Source organism: Leptopilina heterotoma, unplaced genomic scaffold, assembly GCF_015476425.1.
Source record: "Leptopilina heterotoma isolate Lh14 unplaced genomic scaffold, ASM1547642v1 Lhet_134, whole genome shotgun sequence".
Lineage (NCBI taxonomy): Eukaryota > Metazoa > Arthropoda > Insecta > Hymenoptera > Figitidae > Leptopilina > Leptopilina heterotoma.
Window position 1 is genome coordinate 3,810,113 of NW_025110853.1, and position 17,423 is coordinate 3,827,535.

The 17,423-nt window shown below is 23.2% G+C and overlaps 1 protein-coding gene across 3 annotated transcripts in view; it reads left to right on the plus strand.

Annotated features, from left to right (window-relative positions):
* LOC122497586 (plexin-A4) overlaps nucleotides 1–17,423 on the plus strand; it is a 476,001-nt gene that overhangs the window by 443,936 nt on the left and 14,642 nt on the right. For all 3 annotated transcript variants that reach the window (XM_043604805.1, XM_043604803.1, XM_043604804.1), the window contains exons 7-9: nucleotides 10,320–11,051; nucleotides 14,787–14,912; nucleotides 16,604–17,093. In XM_043604805.1, coding sequence (XP_043460740.1) covers nucleotides 10,320–11,051; nucleotides 14,787–14,912; nucleotides 16,604–17,093 — 1,348 coding nt within the window. The remainder of the gene's footprint in view (nucleotides 1–10,319; nucleotides 11,052–14,786; nucleotides 14,913–16,603; nucleotides 17,094–17,423) is intronic.

Sequence of the window (17,423 nt, forward strand, 5' to 3'; positions counted from 1 at the left end):
CCGAAAATGATTCGGACTGTTGAATCCTTGTTAAATATTAACATTAACCAAGATTTTTTTTTATTTTTAAACATTAAATATATATACGAAATTTTATTTTTGAATTTCTGTTGACGAAAATTTATGACACTCGTATTGTCTGTCCTCCATCTGAGAGGAAAAGAAAATAATAAATTTTCCTTATTTTTTTTTTAATAAATAATTAATAATAATAATAAAATACCTCTTTTAATTAGTGATAAAAATATTAAATTCGATAGAAATGTTGTAGAAGTCTATAAATTGTTCTCTATATAGTAAAAAAAAATTTGTTAACACTTCAAAACAGAAATCATATTAACAATTTTACTTTTCAATTTTATCTCGTTTAACAGCAGTCGAAATATGTATATCGATAAATTAAATAGCTTATAACATGCAAAAGTTTCGAGTGAAATAGCTCCCGAATTATATTTTCGAAAGTTTTAACGATTCAGTGCATCTATTCAAAACTTTAATAATTGTAAAAGTCTGAGTGCTTGTGCGTGTGTGTGTGAAAAAATCAAGCGCATTTTAACAAATATATACTAATAAAAAAAAAAATTCCCGTAAAATAAAGCAAAAAAAAAAGAAAATACTTTAATAAAAAATAAAAAATACTTGTTATACTCGATTTTTAATTACATATACTTTTTAATTATTTTAGAAAAAAGACAACGATTTGTTTCGAAATATTCATTATTTTACTGCTCTTTAAACACTATAAAATCGCTTTTCGTATTAATGTAATCACCTGGGACCCATTCCCTTAAAAATTTATGAGCAATTTACTTGATGCACTGGAATTAAATCAGTTTTTATATTCCTTAGGTAAATTATTTTCTCCCTCAATGAGGAGAAAAAAAAATGTATTTTTCATAATTACCTCATAAGTTTCGTTTTTATGAATATATCAGCGACTATTTATTTTCTACTTCACTCTGGAACTTTTTTTTTCTAATCAAAAAATTTCTGATGATCAGTCACTTTTTTCTTCTTTAAAGTAGCGGTGAATAATTTTTTGAAAAAAATGTTAGCTTAATAAAGGGTGACAAAATAAAATTACGTTCACGTTTAAACTTAAATTGGAAATTAAAATTTTTTATCTTAAAAAAAAATTTATGAATATATAATTAGACATCAATTTGAGAATATTTGAGAAAAATTTCTGTAAATTCTTAAAAGAAAATTCGTTTTCAATGTTTAGTACTTAATAATCTTTATATAATAGTTTTTATTTTTATTTTCTAATTTTTTATACTTTTTTTCTAATGAACATTTTTTTCCAGAAAAGGTCATTTTTATAAATTTATATTTAAGGGATCACAGTGATTTTTCCATATAATATTAGGTAAAAAGGGAATTTTATTTTCCAAAAAAAGGAATTTTCAAAATAAATAAAAATTATTGTAGGTATTACGATAATGCATAAAAATTATTAAAATTTTTAAAAGCTTTTTAGTAGCTTTTTAAAATTAAATTACTTCTTTTTGTTCAATTTTTTCTATTAATTATTGATATTTTTTTTATCTTTTTCCTAAGTCTGTAACTTTTTTAAAATTTTTAATCAAAATTTTTATTACAATGCTATTTTTGTTTTAACATTGTTTAAAAAATAATTTTAAATAATTAAACATTTTTTAACTTTTTTTTTCTAAAATTCCATTAATTTTAATATATACGAAGTTAATTTCAGAAATAAAATTAGTAAAATTAACTTGGGCCTTGGAAAACTTTTCCTTCTAAAATTAGTAAAATTTAATATTAAAAATGATTTCCAAAATTACTTTTACTTTTCATAGACAATTTTTTTAATAAAAATTAGAAAAATTTACTTTAAAAATAGAACCTTTACTTAAAAATAAGTTTTAATAGCTAATTTTAATGTTCGAGGAAAATTTAAATAATTTTTATATAAAAAAATTAACATCGAAAATAGTGTATTTTTATATTAAAAATCGTTATTTACAGAGTAAATTTTATAATATTCGTCGTAAATTTTATTGAAAATTGAAAATTATTAAAATATATTTTGAATTTAGTAAAATTTATTCTGGACAAATTATTCGTGAAAAATTCCAAACTATATGGATTTTTCTCAGAAGTAAAAGTTGATTTATATTTGTTACTTTTTATGAAAAAATTTAGAAGTATAAAGACTCTGAGAAATAATGTAGAAAGATCTTTAAGTTTCAAAAAAGTAAAATTTATTCAAAATTTGCGAAAAGTAAACATTTTTTTCTTCAAGGAAGACTAAAAATTTTTCTAACTTACAAAAAATGACAATTTTTATAAATTTTTCTTAAAAATAAGGAGAAAACGGGAGAAAATGGATAATTTTAGGTATTTTTCTTAATTTAAGATGATAAAAAAGGGCAAAGGGGAAATTATATAAAAAGGGATTAACTGTGACACCTGGTATTTTTTTATAAAAAAATTATTTTCTATTCTAAAAAAATTAGTTCTTAACTAAACGAGTGAGCATTAGCTGCGAGGAATATATATCGCTTGTTTTAATTATATTTTTTGTACAAAAACCTTAAAAACTATTTTAACAGAAAAAAAACTTCGTTCAATTGAAAGTTTAGAATTTGCGGAAAATTAAGAATAAATTTTTTTTATTTAATCAAAATAACAAACTTTTTGTTTCAAAATTTTTTTCGTTCAGAAATGATGGATCATATAAGAAACTTTGTTAAAATTTGTTTTTATAACAAAAGAAATAAGAAAACATTTTCTCCCCCAGTTCTGTAAATCATTTAAAATTGACTAAAACGTGATGTGTGTTTATGAAAACGAAAAAAAAGCAAAAAAAAAAGGCGGAAAGAAACTTTTTACTGTACTTTTCTCACTTCCATTTTTTACGAGCTTTCAGCACTGTTTTCAACTCGCCTCTGAAATCATGACACTCGCAAATCCAGTTTTCTTAGGAATCACACACACACGATTTTCATCGTTTCTTCCTCTCTCTCTCTCTCTCTCTCTCTCTCTCTCTCTTTTCGCGAAGCAACTTCCAAGTTGGAAGCGACGACTTTCCTGGGAACAGTACCGGTTATATTATGCCGTAATCAGTTTAACATTCTGTCGACGCGAAACGCCGATTGGGTTGTTTCTATTCTATCCTAGAGATCGAGAGATATAGCTAAGTCGAATATTGCTCAGGGCAAGACGGCTTTTCTCAACGTGTGTGTATTTGTGTGTTTGAATCGTGGGCAAGGCTGAACGAGAACATTTCCGTCGAGGCCTCGCCTTTATATCCGATCACTCCAAGATACACCACCAAAGTCCCATAATTAAAATGCAACAGACAATGGAAATGGGAAATTTTTTTCATTTCATTTTATTTCTTTTTTTCTTTTCTTCTTCTAAATAACTCCACACCTTCGAAAACGCCTAAAACATATTTTCTCTCTTTTACTCTCTCGGTTTATAAAAACTAATTTAATTATTATCAGCGACGCCATCGACAAAACGTGATCGATTGTTTTATAAACTGCTGTTTATAACCATTTTTCTATCTTGATAAAAGGAGAGTGTGAAACGCTCTTTAACTGCTAATTACTTCACTCTTCTGTCATTTTGAAAATAAATGTTTTATATTTATTCTCTCTCTCTCGAGATTTCACACTCGCCAAATTTGAATTTGACCAAAATTAATTCAAAAACTGTTTTTGTTTTTTGCTTTAATCTATAATTACTACTGAATTCGATACACATGTTTAAGTTCAGAACTTTCGAAATGAAACTGGAAATTTATGGTTGGAATATTCAATTAATATTGAATTTAATTATTAGAAAACATAAAGAAATCGATCACTCCCAGTCTTCGACTCGGAGCAATCGACATCTTCATGTTTTATAATAATTAAAGATGACCGAGAGATAAAATCATTATTTTATATCATAAGAATATTGTTACTCTAACTTCATCAAAATTATTTTTATCATTTTAATTCAATTATTATTTTCTAGAATTTTAAATTAATTTTTATGAAAATAATAATTGAATTCCTGTGAAATTTTTATTATTTATGAAAATAATTAAATGCTTGCAAATACAATTTTATTAAAATTTGTTTTAAATAATTGAATTCTTTTTGGGAAATTTTAATAAAATAGTAGATATTGAAAATCATTGAAATTAGAAAAATGCATTTTATTTTTGAAAATAATTGAAATTAGGACAAGAATTTTTTTGACATTTATGAAAATAATTGAACTTTGGAGAAGAATTTTATTATTTAAAAAGATAATTAGGATTTTTAAAAGATTTTTTTCAAATTTTGAATATAGTTAAATTTTATAAGAAGAATTTTATTTTTTTTTTGTAAATAATTGAATTTCTGAAATTATTTGTAATTTCTCCAAAATTAAATTTTTTTAGTGTTTTCAACAAAAATTTAAATCAGAAAATTTAAATTTATCTATTCAAAATTTTTTGCATTAAAAAGCTTTTGAATTAAAAAGTTCTTAAATTACAAAAATTGAAAAAGTAAAAATTTTATAATTCGAAGGTTTGGAAGTAAAAAATTATTAAATTAAAAGTATGTTGAGTCAAAAATTTTTTGATTCAAGAGTTTTTTAAATTAAGGGTCAAAGTAGATGTGATTTTTCCATTGAAGCTCAATGTAAAAATCCAATCAACTTTGACATCCCCTTAAGAGATTTTTGAATTACAAAAATTGATGAAGTCAACAATTTTTTAATTTGAAAGTTTAGAAATAAAAAATTTCTTAATTGAAAAGTTTTTGAATCGAACAGTTTTTAAATTAATAAATATTGAATGAAAAAGTTTTATAAGTAAACAATTTTATAATTAAACAGCTTAAATAAAAAAGTTTTTGTTTTACAAAAATTGTTAAAGTGCACAATATTTTTATTCAAAAGTTACAAAGTAAAAAATTTCTAAATTAAAGTTTTTAAATCATAAAAGTTGGTAAATTAAAAGGCTTTGGAATTAATAATTTTTAGCATTACAAGTGTATTCACAGTAAACAACTTTTTAATTCAAAGTTTAGAAATAAAAAATTTCTCAATTAGAAAGGGTTTGAATTATAAAAATAGGTAAATTAAAAAGTTTTTGAATTCCAAAAATTGTTGAACTAAAAAGCTTGTGAATTAAAATTGACTTTTGAATTGCAAAAGTTTTTCAAGAAAATAATTTTTTAATTAAAAAGTTTGAATAGAATTATTTATTTATTTATTTATTTAAAGTTTTGTATTAAAAAGTTTCTGTATTACAAAAATTGTTGAAGTAAACAATTCTTTAATTCAAAAGTTACTAAATAAAAAAATTTCTAAATTAAAGTTTTTAAATTAAAAACCTTTAGAATTGAAAAAGGTTTTTGAATTACAAAAATTGTTATAGTAAACAAATTTGAAATAAAAAAAGTTATTGAATCAAAATGGTTTTTGAATAAAAACTATTGTGAAAAAAAGAGATTTTAAATTTACAAGTTTCGGAATTACTAAGTTTTTTAATTAAAAAATTTCATAATAAAAATTATTTTGAGAATTTATCAGTCTTTGTATTAAAAAATTTCAGAATAAAAAAATTTTCGAATAAAAATTATTTAAAATTTTTCAGTTTTTGAATTAAAAAGCCACTGAATTAAATTGCTTATGAGTTAAAAAGTTGTTTAATTACAAATATTATTAGGTAAATTATACAATTTTTTAAAACAGAATTTTTGAATAATAATTTTCGAATAACAACAATTGTTGTATTAAAAAATTTCTGATTAAAAAAGTTTTTGAATAAAATTTTACTTGAATTAATTTTTGAATTAAATTAATTTTTTGAATTAAAAATGTTTTGAATTAAAAAGTTTCTGAATTACAAAAATTGTTGAAGTAAACAGCTTTTGAATTAAAAAAGGTTTTCGAATAACAAAAGTTCTATAAACAATTTTTTAATTAAAAAGTTTGAATCGAACAGTTATTGAATTAAACAGCTTTTGAATTAAAAAGTTTTCAAATTAAAAAGCTTTTGAGTTAAGAAGTTTTTAAATTACAAAAATTAAAGTAAAAAAACTTTCATAATAAAAAAAAGTGATTGAATTAAAGAATTTTTGAATTAAACGGTTTTTGAATGAAAATTTTCAACTGAGAAGTTGCTTAATAAAGTAAACAGAATGCAAGTAGACTTTCTTTGTTTTTTTTTCGTTAATTTTCCTCGTGGCATGAAATGGCTCTATTAATTTACACAATTCTTGCTCGGTCACGGTCGAGCCGCGTTAGTTACTCAAGCGATTGTTCGCTTGGCTGTTTAAATTTTTAAATATCGTAAATACGTGTGTATGAAAGAAATTGTATGTGTATATGAATTGGCGATAAAACTTGGTTTATGTATATAACTATATATACGTGTAGAAAAGGAGCAAAATGAACATCGTTATAGTATAACAGTATAGAGGAAGGTCAAGATCAGGATGCATTAATCTCCCCATGGAATATATATATATATATATATTATATACATTCAGCTTTCAAAACTTTTAACACCTTGACTCTAATTTTCACTTTAAAATTACGACTATTGTTTGCATATGATAAATACCGATCTCATATTTTTATTGATTCGAATCATTTTTTCGCCTCCTTTTCTTTTTTTACTTTCATTTTTTTAATTTATTTTCTCCAAATTTAAATTAATTGATAATTACTCATTTTTTATAGTAAAAAATAGTAAATAGTAAACACTATATTAAAATATTAATAGTAATAAATAATAGATTAATAATAACTAATCGTTTTTAAAAGCGTTACGGACTTCAGCCTTAACGTTCAAATAAACGACGATATTTTTGTTACTTTGTATTTTAATAAAGAAATTTAATGTTCAGTTCAAACTTTTTAATTACAAAATTGTTTACTTATAAAGAACTTTTGTAATTCAAAAACTGTTCGATTCAACAATTTTTTAATTAAAAAATTGTTTACTTAAAGAACTTTTGTGGTTCAAAAAGTTTCTTCAATTCAAAAACCTTTTAATTTTAACAACTTTTATAATTGAAAAACTTGTTAAATTAAAAATTTTTTAGGCATATTTGCAACTTTCTTTATTTTTAATTACATAATTAATAATTTACAGAAAAAGCAATTTTCAAAATTTTTTTTCGAAAATAAAGAAATTATTATGAAATGCAATTTTCAATTTCTAAATCAAGTAATTTATCAAAAAAAAAAGAAAAAAAGGAGAAAATTTCATCTTCCCAAGCGTTTCTCATATATATATATATATATATATATATATATTGCATTATCGTCATGGTTCGTATTGCATATATCGAAAACCTGGACGGAAAATCTCCGAATATGTATACACAGTAAATGGCGAAATTCAGTTTCATCTGATCGTGCGACGCTTTCTGTCGAAGAATGCATCTAGAAATTCCGAAAAGCATTCCGGACCAAGTCGCACATATCCTGGAGTCAACTCAGAGATCTCTATGGAAGACAGGATATGCTGCTATTTTTCGATTAAATTCAGAGCATCCTAGGTTAGCGAAAAAAAAAAAAAAAAAAACACGATGATGATAATAAAATAAAAAAAATGAAATATTTCAATTTTATGAATTAAACATTTCAAATGACACGTTTTTCCTTCAAATGAAACGTGCTAAAATTCTATCATTTTTTCAATTCTCCAATTCGTTTCACAATCCTCCGAAAAAATAAAAAAAAAACATAATCTTCTTGTGGTTTTTTTTTCATAAAATATGAAATTTTATCACGTTTCAAAAAGAAAAAAGAAGTCAAATTGAAAATACGAAATGTAAAAATTTATTTTGTGCCTGAAAACGATAAAGTTAATCTCGGGATTTTTTTTGTATTTTATCATTTTTTTAAAATTTTTTTTTTATTTTCATTGGAAATGTAGTTGGAGAACTTAAAATCGAAATGAAATTTAAATATTTTCAAATTTTCGGTTTTCCTAAAGTTGCCCTCAAATAATTTGAATTTAAAGCCAAAATAAAAAAAATTAATATTATTATTTTTTTTTATATATTATTACTTCAATAAATAAATGATTTTTTTCGACTCGAGTGCAATGAAAGAATGTTCAATTACAATGTAACATGTAACAAAAGATAACAGTTTCAATTTGAGAAGATTTTAAAGACCTCCGGGAATTTGAGAATTTTCTGGTATTTTGCGATCTTTGAAGAGTTTTCAGGTATTTCGCTTAGGCATTATGGGTATTTCTTATACGATAATTTATACTATCTATAAATTATCCAAGAATGCAAAACATCGATTTATGTCTGATAATGAAAAAAAAACAACAAAACTTTGGAAAAAAAGTTTTTTTACACGAAACGAAAGGTCACAAATTTTCCAACTATAAACGTAAATTTTTTTCAAATAAATGCAAAATTTTTTAACTTTACAAAAAAGTCGCAATCGTATATAATCATTTGTTTATTGGTGTAAAAGCAGCATTAAAGAATCAAAATTTCATCTAAAATAATTTAATTTCAAAATGTGTCACAATAACAATTTTTATTAATTTTTAATTCATTTTAAACAGATTAGAATTTAAATTTTCCTTTCAAAATTGAAATTTCAAAAAAGTTTTTATTTTTTAAAGCTTACTGAATTTTGATTCGTAATTGAATTTTTTAAGCGAATTTACTAAAAAATTTTGAAATTCGAAATAAGTTTAATACAATAACTAAATTCGTTATCTCTTAAAGTTTCAAATAAAATATTTGTTTCTAAATAATATCTTTATTTATAATTGAACTACCTTTGAAGTTTTAAATTTAAAATTTAGTTTAAAAATTAAAGTTTCGAAAAATTTAATTTATATTTTTTAAAGATATTTGATATTTTATAAACAAGTATTTGAATGTTTTTTGAAATAATTGAAATTTCCTAAAATAATATTACAAATATTATATTAAAAAATAATTTTAAAATTAAAGATTCGAAAAATTTTACTAATTCCGAAAAATTAGTCTTCTAAATTATTTCAGTTATATTTTTAAAAGCTTATTTAATTTTGAGAAACGAGTAATTGATTTACTTTTAAATAATTGGAATTTCCCGATATTTTATTTTTGAAAAATTGATTTTTTTAAGCGAATTTTATTGTTGAAAACTGAAATAAGTTTTGACACAATAATTATACATTTGTTATCCCTTAAAGTTTTAAATTAAATATTTGTTAATAAATATTATCTTCATTTATAATTCAACTCTCTTTGAAGTTTTAAATTTAAATTAAAAATACAGTTTAAAAATTGAAGAAAAAATTTTTATTCAAAATTCTATAGGATTAAGTTTTTATAATATTTAATTACATTTTTTAAAGATATTTGATTGTGTTTATAATCAAGAAATTGAAATTTTCTTCAATTATATTAAAAATATCCTATTCAAATTTTAAATTCCTTTTAAAAATTTAAAAGTTTCGAAAAATTTTTATTTAAAATCCCAAAGAATTAGGTTTTTAAAATATTTTAGTTTTATTTTTTAATGTTTATTACATTTTTAAAAATAAGTAATTTTGTTGTTTTGAAATAATTCAAAATTTTCCTGAAATTTTATTTAAAATAATTAAATTTTTTATTCTAATTGTATTGATTATTGAAATTTTTGAAAATCGAGAATAGTCTGACACAGTAACTAATTTTGATGAACCTTCGAAGTTTTAAATTTAAATTAAAAGTTTTCTTTAATAATTGAAGTTTTGATAATTTTTATTTAAAATTCCGAAGAATTATTCATCTAAATTATTTTAGTTCTATTTTTTAAAGCAAACAAGTATTTAATTAATTTTAATTTTTACAAACAAGTAATTGAATTGTTTCGAAATAATTGAAATTTCTTAAAAGTTTTATTAAAAATAATAGAATTTTTTTTAAGCTAATTGTATTAATTATTAAAATTTTTGAAAATCAAGAGAAGTTTGAGACAGTGACTAATTTCGTTATCAATTAAAGTTTTAAATGAAATATTTTTATAATTGAAGTTCCTTTGAAGTTTTAATTAAAAATTTTGTTTAATAATTGAAGTTTCGAAAAGTATTTAAAATTCCGAAGAATTATTCATCTAAATTCAATCTGGAAGTCAGGGGATAGCCTGGAAAAAACAAATTAAAATTTTTGTGGCTATCCTGAAGCAGGTCCCGTGTGATTGATTTTCGATTTAAAGGCGCGTTGAGTGACAAATACCAAAAATAGTGTGTAATTGTAAATTCTAATTGATTGACAGTGGAAATTAGCACTGAATGTTGAAAAAGAAACTCTTTTTTGAATTCGATTTTAAATTTTTCTCTTCTTTTTTTTTTGCAGGTCGTGGTGGAGAGTTCGTCGGTGGCCCTTGAGTACGGTGACCTCGAGATTGACGTCGACAAAGCAGTGAACTCTGACTTGCTCTTTGACTCACAATTGATGCACCTCTACGTTCTGACAGAGAAGAAGGTATCAAAGGTGAAGGTCCAGGAATGCTCAGTCTACAAGACCTGTTGGGAATGTCTTGGCGCCAAGGATCCATATTGCGGTTGGTGCTCATTGGAAAATAAGTGCAATTTACGTAGCGATTGTCAGGACGCTGCCAAGGATCCACTCTATTGGATATCGTACAAGAGTGGACGTTGCACAACAATAACAACAGTTACACCCGAACAATTGCAAAGAACAACGGCAAGAACACTTGAGCTTGTCATTGAGAATTTACCAACGTTAGCGGGACAATTTTTGTGCGCATTCTCCGCCCTTGACAAGACATTGATTACGAATGCTACCAGGAAATCCTATGGAGTGAATTGTACAACCCCAAGGACTGACCTTCTGCCATCAATTCCCGAAGGTCAACATCATTTCACCGCGAGACTATCCGTGAGAATGACCAATGGTCCCGACCTGGTGGCAACTAATTTCACCTTTTTTGACTGCAGTACACACACTTCATGCACACAATGTGTCTCGTCGAGTTTCCCCTGCGATTGGTGTGTTGATGCGCATCGTTGCACTCATGACACTGCTGAAAACTGTCGGAATGACATTCTCGTTACTGGTGTCAGCGTAAGTGTCTTCAATATTTATTTTTGCCGAAAAAAATTCTCAATTTACTACCACAGTCGAAAAAAAATCTCACACTGAGAAAAAAATACACATCTATACAAACTGTAAATACTATTTATTAATTCAACTACATTTTATTTTAAAAAAATCGCAACACTTCATTTTCTTAATTCAATACAGAAATTATTGCTTCAAAAAAATGTAATTCAATAGCATTGGCGCTATTGGGCCAATAGTTTTTTTTCTCAGTGTATTTTAAGGCCTTAAGGATGCTGAATTTAAAAGAGATCTAAAATTAATATTTTCTTTTTTCTGTATAATACAATGAACGAATGACGTCCAACAAGAATGAATAGTTCAAGTCCGAACGAAAACTTTGAAAGAATTTGTTTCCAGTTAATTCATCTTTAATTTTTGATGAGCCCAAATTTTTAAGACATTAATTTTTTCTTAGAGGACAGTTATGAAAAAATAATTTTTGAAGACAAAATAATAAATATCGTTTCATTATGTTTTATTATCGTTTTTTAAAAATGCTACAGACTTCAGTCTCATAAAAAAGAAGTTAGCAGTGAACGTTTTCTCCGGTTCCAAAAATTTCAAAAGTATGATTTTAGGTGTTTTATTATATTTTACTGTAGTCTGCAATTTTTTTCAATTTTGAATCAAAATTTGTGTTATAACGCTCCTTTTATTATAAAATATTCCATGAATTTTATTTTACTACTTCTGACGTAACGTTCAGTAAAATTATTACTATTAAAAATTATTATTTTCAGAAAAAGCTTTTGATATTTACGAAGAAAATTTTCTTATAAAAATTCGAAAAATTTACATCAGATAAAGAAATATCTACTCTGGAAATAACATTTTTTAATAACAAACATGCGCTACATATAAAGAGTAAAAATATTTACTAATTTTTATTTTTTATAAAAAAATTATAACTGGTAAAATTTGCTATTAAAAATAATTATTTCATAATTGTTAACTTCTATAAAAAAATTTTGATTTATAATTTAGAAAAATTGTTGAGAAAAAATTTCTACTTTTTGCAAACTATAAAAAAAATTTAGTTTACATAAAAAAATAAAAATTTTTTTTATTTAATTAAAATTTTTAAATAAAAACAAAGTAAAAAAAATTAAAGAATCAGTTTTTAATTAAAAAACATTTTTAGTTTAATAAAAAGATTTTTTAGATTTTGCAAAAAGTAAACATTTATTCTAAATTTTGAATCGAAATTTTTTGTTACAAGTTTACAACACTTTTGTTTTATAAATTTTCATAAATTTTACTACAACCAAAGTAAATTTCAGTAAAAATTATTCAAATTTCTTTTAAAAAATAGTGAAATTTGTTATTAAAAATTGTCATTTTCAGAAAGAACTATTTTCGAAAAATTCTAGGAAAATTTAATAATTTTGATTCAAAAATTGACTAGTATAATTTGCTATTAAAAATCGTTATTTAGTATAAATTTGTTATTAACTAGCACAATTTTCTATAAAAAAATCGTTATTTTATATTTGTTAAGTACTTTGTATACTAAAATTTCTAAATTTAAAAAATTTGAAAAAATAATATAAAAACTTTTTAAAGTTATCCGATAAAAACTAAAATTTTCAAAGTTTGCAAAAAGTAAAAATGTTTTTCTTCAACTTCACCAAAAAATTCTCTAATTTACAAAAAAATGACAATTTATGTAAGATTTTCATTATAAAAGAGGATTATTCTTTTTCTTTGAACAAATTTTCTTTTTTAAAAAAACATACACTGCTAACTTCTTGGACGTGACCAATTGTCAATAAAAAAAAGTCAATTGCGTCTGTCGCTATTCTTACGTATATAGAATTTAATCCGAAAGTATTACGATCATTTTGTTACAATTCCCCGTAAATGGAATTTTAGTATTTAAAAAGCCAATAAATATAATATTTTTTGGCCAATATTTAATATTCTTTTTTTAAATCAATATTTTCCATCAAAATGGGTAAAAAACAAAAAAAAAAGCTCAGTATTTTTTCAATCGTATGCTAGCACCATATACAGTAGCGTTTATTTTATATTTAATTCTTTATATTCAGAAAGTGCTACTGAGAGAGTGCCAAAATATTCGTTTTTTGTATTTGCTTTCAGCTAAAAGGTATTAAAGCTTTAGATCTAGCGAATTTCTCTTTAAAAAAATGTTTAAACTCTCTTTTTAAATATGAATTTTTACCCTCAAAAAAAAAAATTTTTTTTTTAACATCGATTCGGACATTTAATTTGGAAAAAAATTCTCTTCAATAAAAAGTTGAAATAAAAATTTCAAAATAAAGGATTAAATTAATACTTTTATTATTTTATTTCAATGTTAAATGTTTAAAAATCACAAAAGTTTTTGAATTTTCATTATTTTGTTAAAATTAATATAATTCTTAAAATAATTGAAATATTACAATGTTCTTGAGCTTAACTTTAAAAAAAGTCACTTGCAATCAGAATATATTTGTTAAAAATTTCATCAGTTTTTGAATAGGTAACAGATGTTTAAGTTATTACTAGGAAAAAATTTACCTCTGAAAATAAACATATGTCAAATTTCTTAGATTAAATTTAAAAACTAGTATATATTTTTGGAGAGAATGGTCACATTGCTGACTATTAGGTATTTAAATGCCACGTAAAATCACCTTTAAAATAAGTCAAAGAACATAAACTTTCACCCACTTAATTTTGAAAATTAAATTTTAATGCTATTCGTTTTATTTGAAACCAACATAAATTTTTGAAAAATTTACTGGTTAGTTTCTGCTTTATTTCAAGTATATTAAAACATGTAAATTATTTCAGAAATTATGTTAATTTAAAAAAAAACAATAGTCAAGCTCAAGAACTTTTTTGATTTTTCCAGATAATTCATTAAAGCTTTTTATTTGAGGTTTAATTTTCAAAAAAATCTAATTGATTTTAGTGTCTTTATGGGAAAAAGTGTTATTTAAGACGAGTACGATAGATGGTAAATAAATATTTACAAATTCGAATTTTCTAAAATAAGAATACTTGTTATGTATCTATAGAATTTTGTACATTATTGCAGCAAAATGTGGTTAAAATCGATTTTAACGAATTTAAGCATATTCATTATTTAAATATTCAATTTCCATCTGGTGGAAAATTAATCCAGGACATTTTCAATTATGTATTTCGAAGTTAGTGAAATATTCAATTTCAGAGATTTGTAACGTTCAATAATATTATATACACATTATCAGAAATTATTTATAAAATGACCTCAGGAATTTTGACTTAAACATTACAATTGAAATCTTCTTGAAAATTAATGTCGATCAGAGAGGAATCATATCTAGTTGACAATTTTTTATTTCTTTTTATAATTTTTATAATTAAAATTTGATAAATTCCTTTTATAATTCGATTCATATTGACTCGTATAAAATTACAAATATTATTTCAGTTTTTTCGTTATCGCTTTTTTTTAAATTGATTTACAGTATAAAATATATGAGACACTTTTAATATATATTTAAAATATTTAAATTTACTTTGAATATTTTTTTCTCCAATTTTTCGTCCCCTTTTTTGTATTATGGAAATTAGATCTCGAATTATCACTCGTTCGGAGGGAGAAAAAAAATTAACAGTAGGGTGACTAGTCGAGCGATAAAATTTTATATTTTAACGATAATTTGAAAATAACTTTCTAAAAATTGTTTGTTTAATTTTTTACAGAGAATGGGTCCGAGTTATAGAAGTGGGCCAGGTTTTTGTCCGACCATCAACTCGACTGACTCACAAGAAATTTTAGTTTCTTCCGGTATCAAGAAAGCAATTCGTGTTAAGGTTCACATTATTGGCGTAAGTAAAAATATTTTATTTTTATTCCACTTGTTTTCTATTCAAATGGTTAGATAATTTTTTTTACGCTCTTGAAGTTTTAAACGTTCCAATGAACAACAATATTTATTTTTTTCTTTCTATCGTTTTACATATTGAAAAAATTAATTTCTCAACTAAGTAAATGTGTAATTAAATGTTTTTAAAGGTTCTGAACTTTTGTCGTTTAATTTTTAACGTGATATTCAATTTATTATTTAACAAAATTTTAATAAATCCTTCGAATTAGTTAAATTATTTTTTAAAATAGTAAAATCTATGAAAAAATTCAATTATTTTCAATAAAATTTTACGAAAGAATTCATTTTTTTTTAATTCGTTATAAAATATTTCGAAAAAATTCAATTAATTTCTAAAATTTTAATAAATCCTTCGAAACAATTCGATTATTTTTAATTCCTAAAACAATTTTAATAAAATTTCACAAAAGAATTCACTTATTTTCTAGAATTTTAATAAATTCTTCGAAACAATTCAATTATTTTTTTAAATAATAAAATCTTTGCAAATATTCAATTATTTTCAATAAAAGTTTACGAAAGAATTCAATGTTTCTCTTAATTCATTATAAAATTTTTCAAAAGAATTCAATTTTTTTTTAATTTTTAATAATCTTTTTCGAAAAAAATTCAATTATTTTCTAAAATTTTAATAAATCCTTCGAAAAATTCAATTATTTTTGTAAATAGTAAAATTGTTTGCAAAAATTCAATTATTTTCAACAAAATTTTAATAAAATTTCACGAAACAATTCAATTATTTTTGTAAATGGTAAAATTGTTTGCAAAAATTCAATTATTTTCAACAAAATTTTAATAAAATGTCACGAAATAATTCAATTATTTTCAAAATTTCGAATTAAAATTATTCAAAAAACTCCATTATTTAAAAAAAAACTTAAAGAAATTCTTCAAAAGAATTTAATTATTTACAAAAACTCTAATAAATTTGTTTAAAAGAGTTTAATTTTCTATCAATAATTTAAATAAAATTTTAATATCAAAATTATTAATTGCAATTATTAACAAAATGGATTATATTCAATAAATTAAAGAAATTTTTTGAAAGAATTTAATTATTATCAAAATCTTTAATAGTATCTATTCTTCAAAAGAATTAAATTATTTTCTATATATTTTAATAAAATTCCTTGAATGAATTGAACTATTTTCGAAAATTGTAATAAAATTCTGAGAAAAATTCAATTATTTTCTAAAAATTTTAATTAAATTCAATAATTAAATGTTTAATTTTAATTATTAAAAAACACTATTATTTAAAAAACGTGAAAGAAATTGTTCGTAAAATTTAATTACTATCCAAATTTTCAATTAAAATTATTAAAAAAAACTCCATTATTTAAAAAAATTTAAAAAAATTCTTCAAAATAATTGAATTAGGATTTTCAAAAATTTTAATAAAATTCTTTGAAAGATTTCAATTATTTTCGTAAATAATAAAATTTTCTTCCGACATTCAATTATTCCCAAAATTTTTAATAAAATTCTTTGCAAGAATTCAATGATTTTCAATACATTAATTTTAAAATTGAAAATATTAAAAAAGTTAGGAAACAAAAAAGTAAAACCTTTCCAAATTCAATACTTAATAGCGAAACAATTTGTAAAGTTTGTACTCAAATTTGATTTCAGCAATTCATCATTCAAACACGATTTGTGTGTCAATTTAACATTGAGGGACGAGTGACTAGTGTAAATGCCCGACTTTTGGCGGACACGATTTATTGTGATGACACTGAATTCTCGTACGCCTCACGATCTCAGAATATCACTGTACCATTCGCCGTTATATGGGGCGGTTCAAAGCCATTGGACAATCCTGACAATATTCACGTGGTGATCTATCGATGTCGTGACATGGCCGATAATTGCGGTATGTGTCTTGCCCTGGCGCAGAAATTCGGCTGTGGCTGGTGCCAAAGTTCGGACAGATGCGAGGTCAAGGATCAATGCGATCGCGGAGCTGGCGTTTGGCTCAACAGAAATATGACTTGTCCAAATCCTGAGATTCATTCCTTCGAGCCAATGATGGGTCCTTGGGAGGGAAACACAAACGTCACGATTCGTGGCATTAATCTGGGAAAAACTTTCGATGACATCTACGCTGGAGTCTCAGTTGCTGGTATGATTTTCTTTCTTTACACAATTTTATGCTTATTGTATTTTCTATTTCTTTTTTCGATTTTTATATTCTCATTTGAAAAAGAATTTCCAACTTTTCTAATTTCCAAGAGCAGGGTTGTCACAGGTCAGGGAATTTAGAGAAATGTCGGGAAAAATAAAATCAGGGAATCTTATTAAAAGTACTGGAAAAAATTAAATTTTTAGAATTCATAAGACAAATCTCAATTACGGTCATCAGTGAAGTTCACAACGTTTATAGTCAACAATTTAATAGAAAAAATATTTTTCTATCCAAATTTTTAGCTAAAAATTTTTTTGCAACAATATT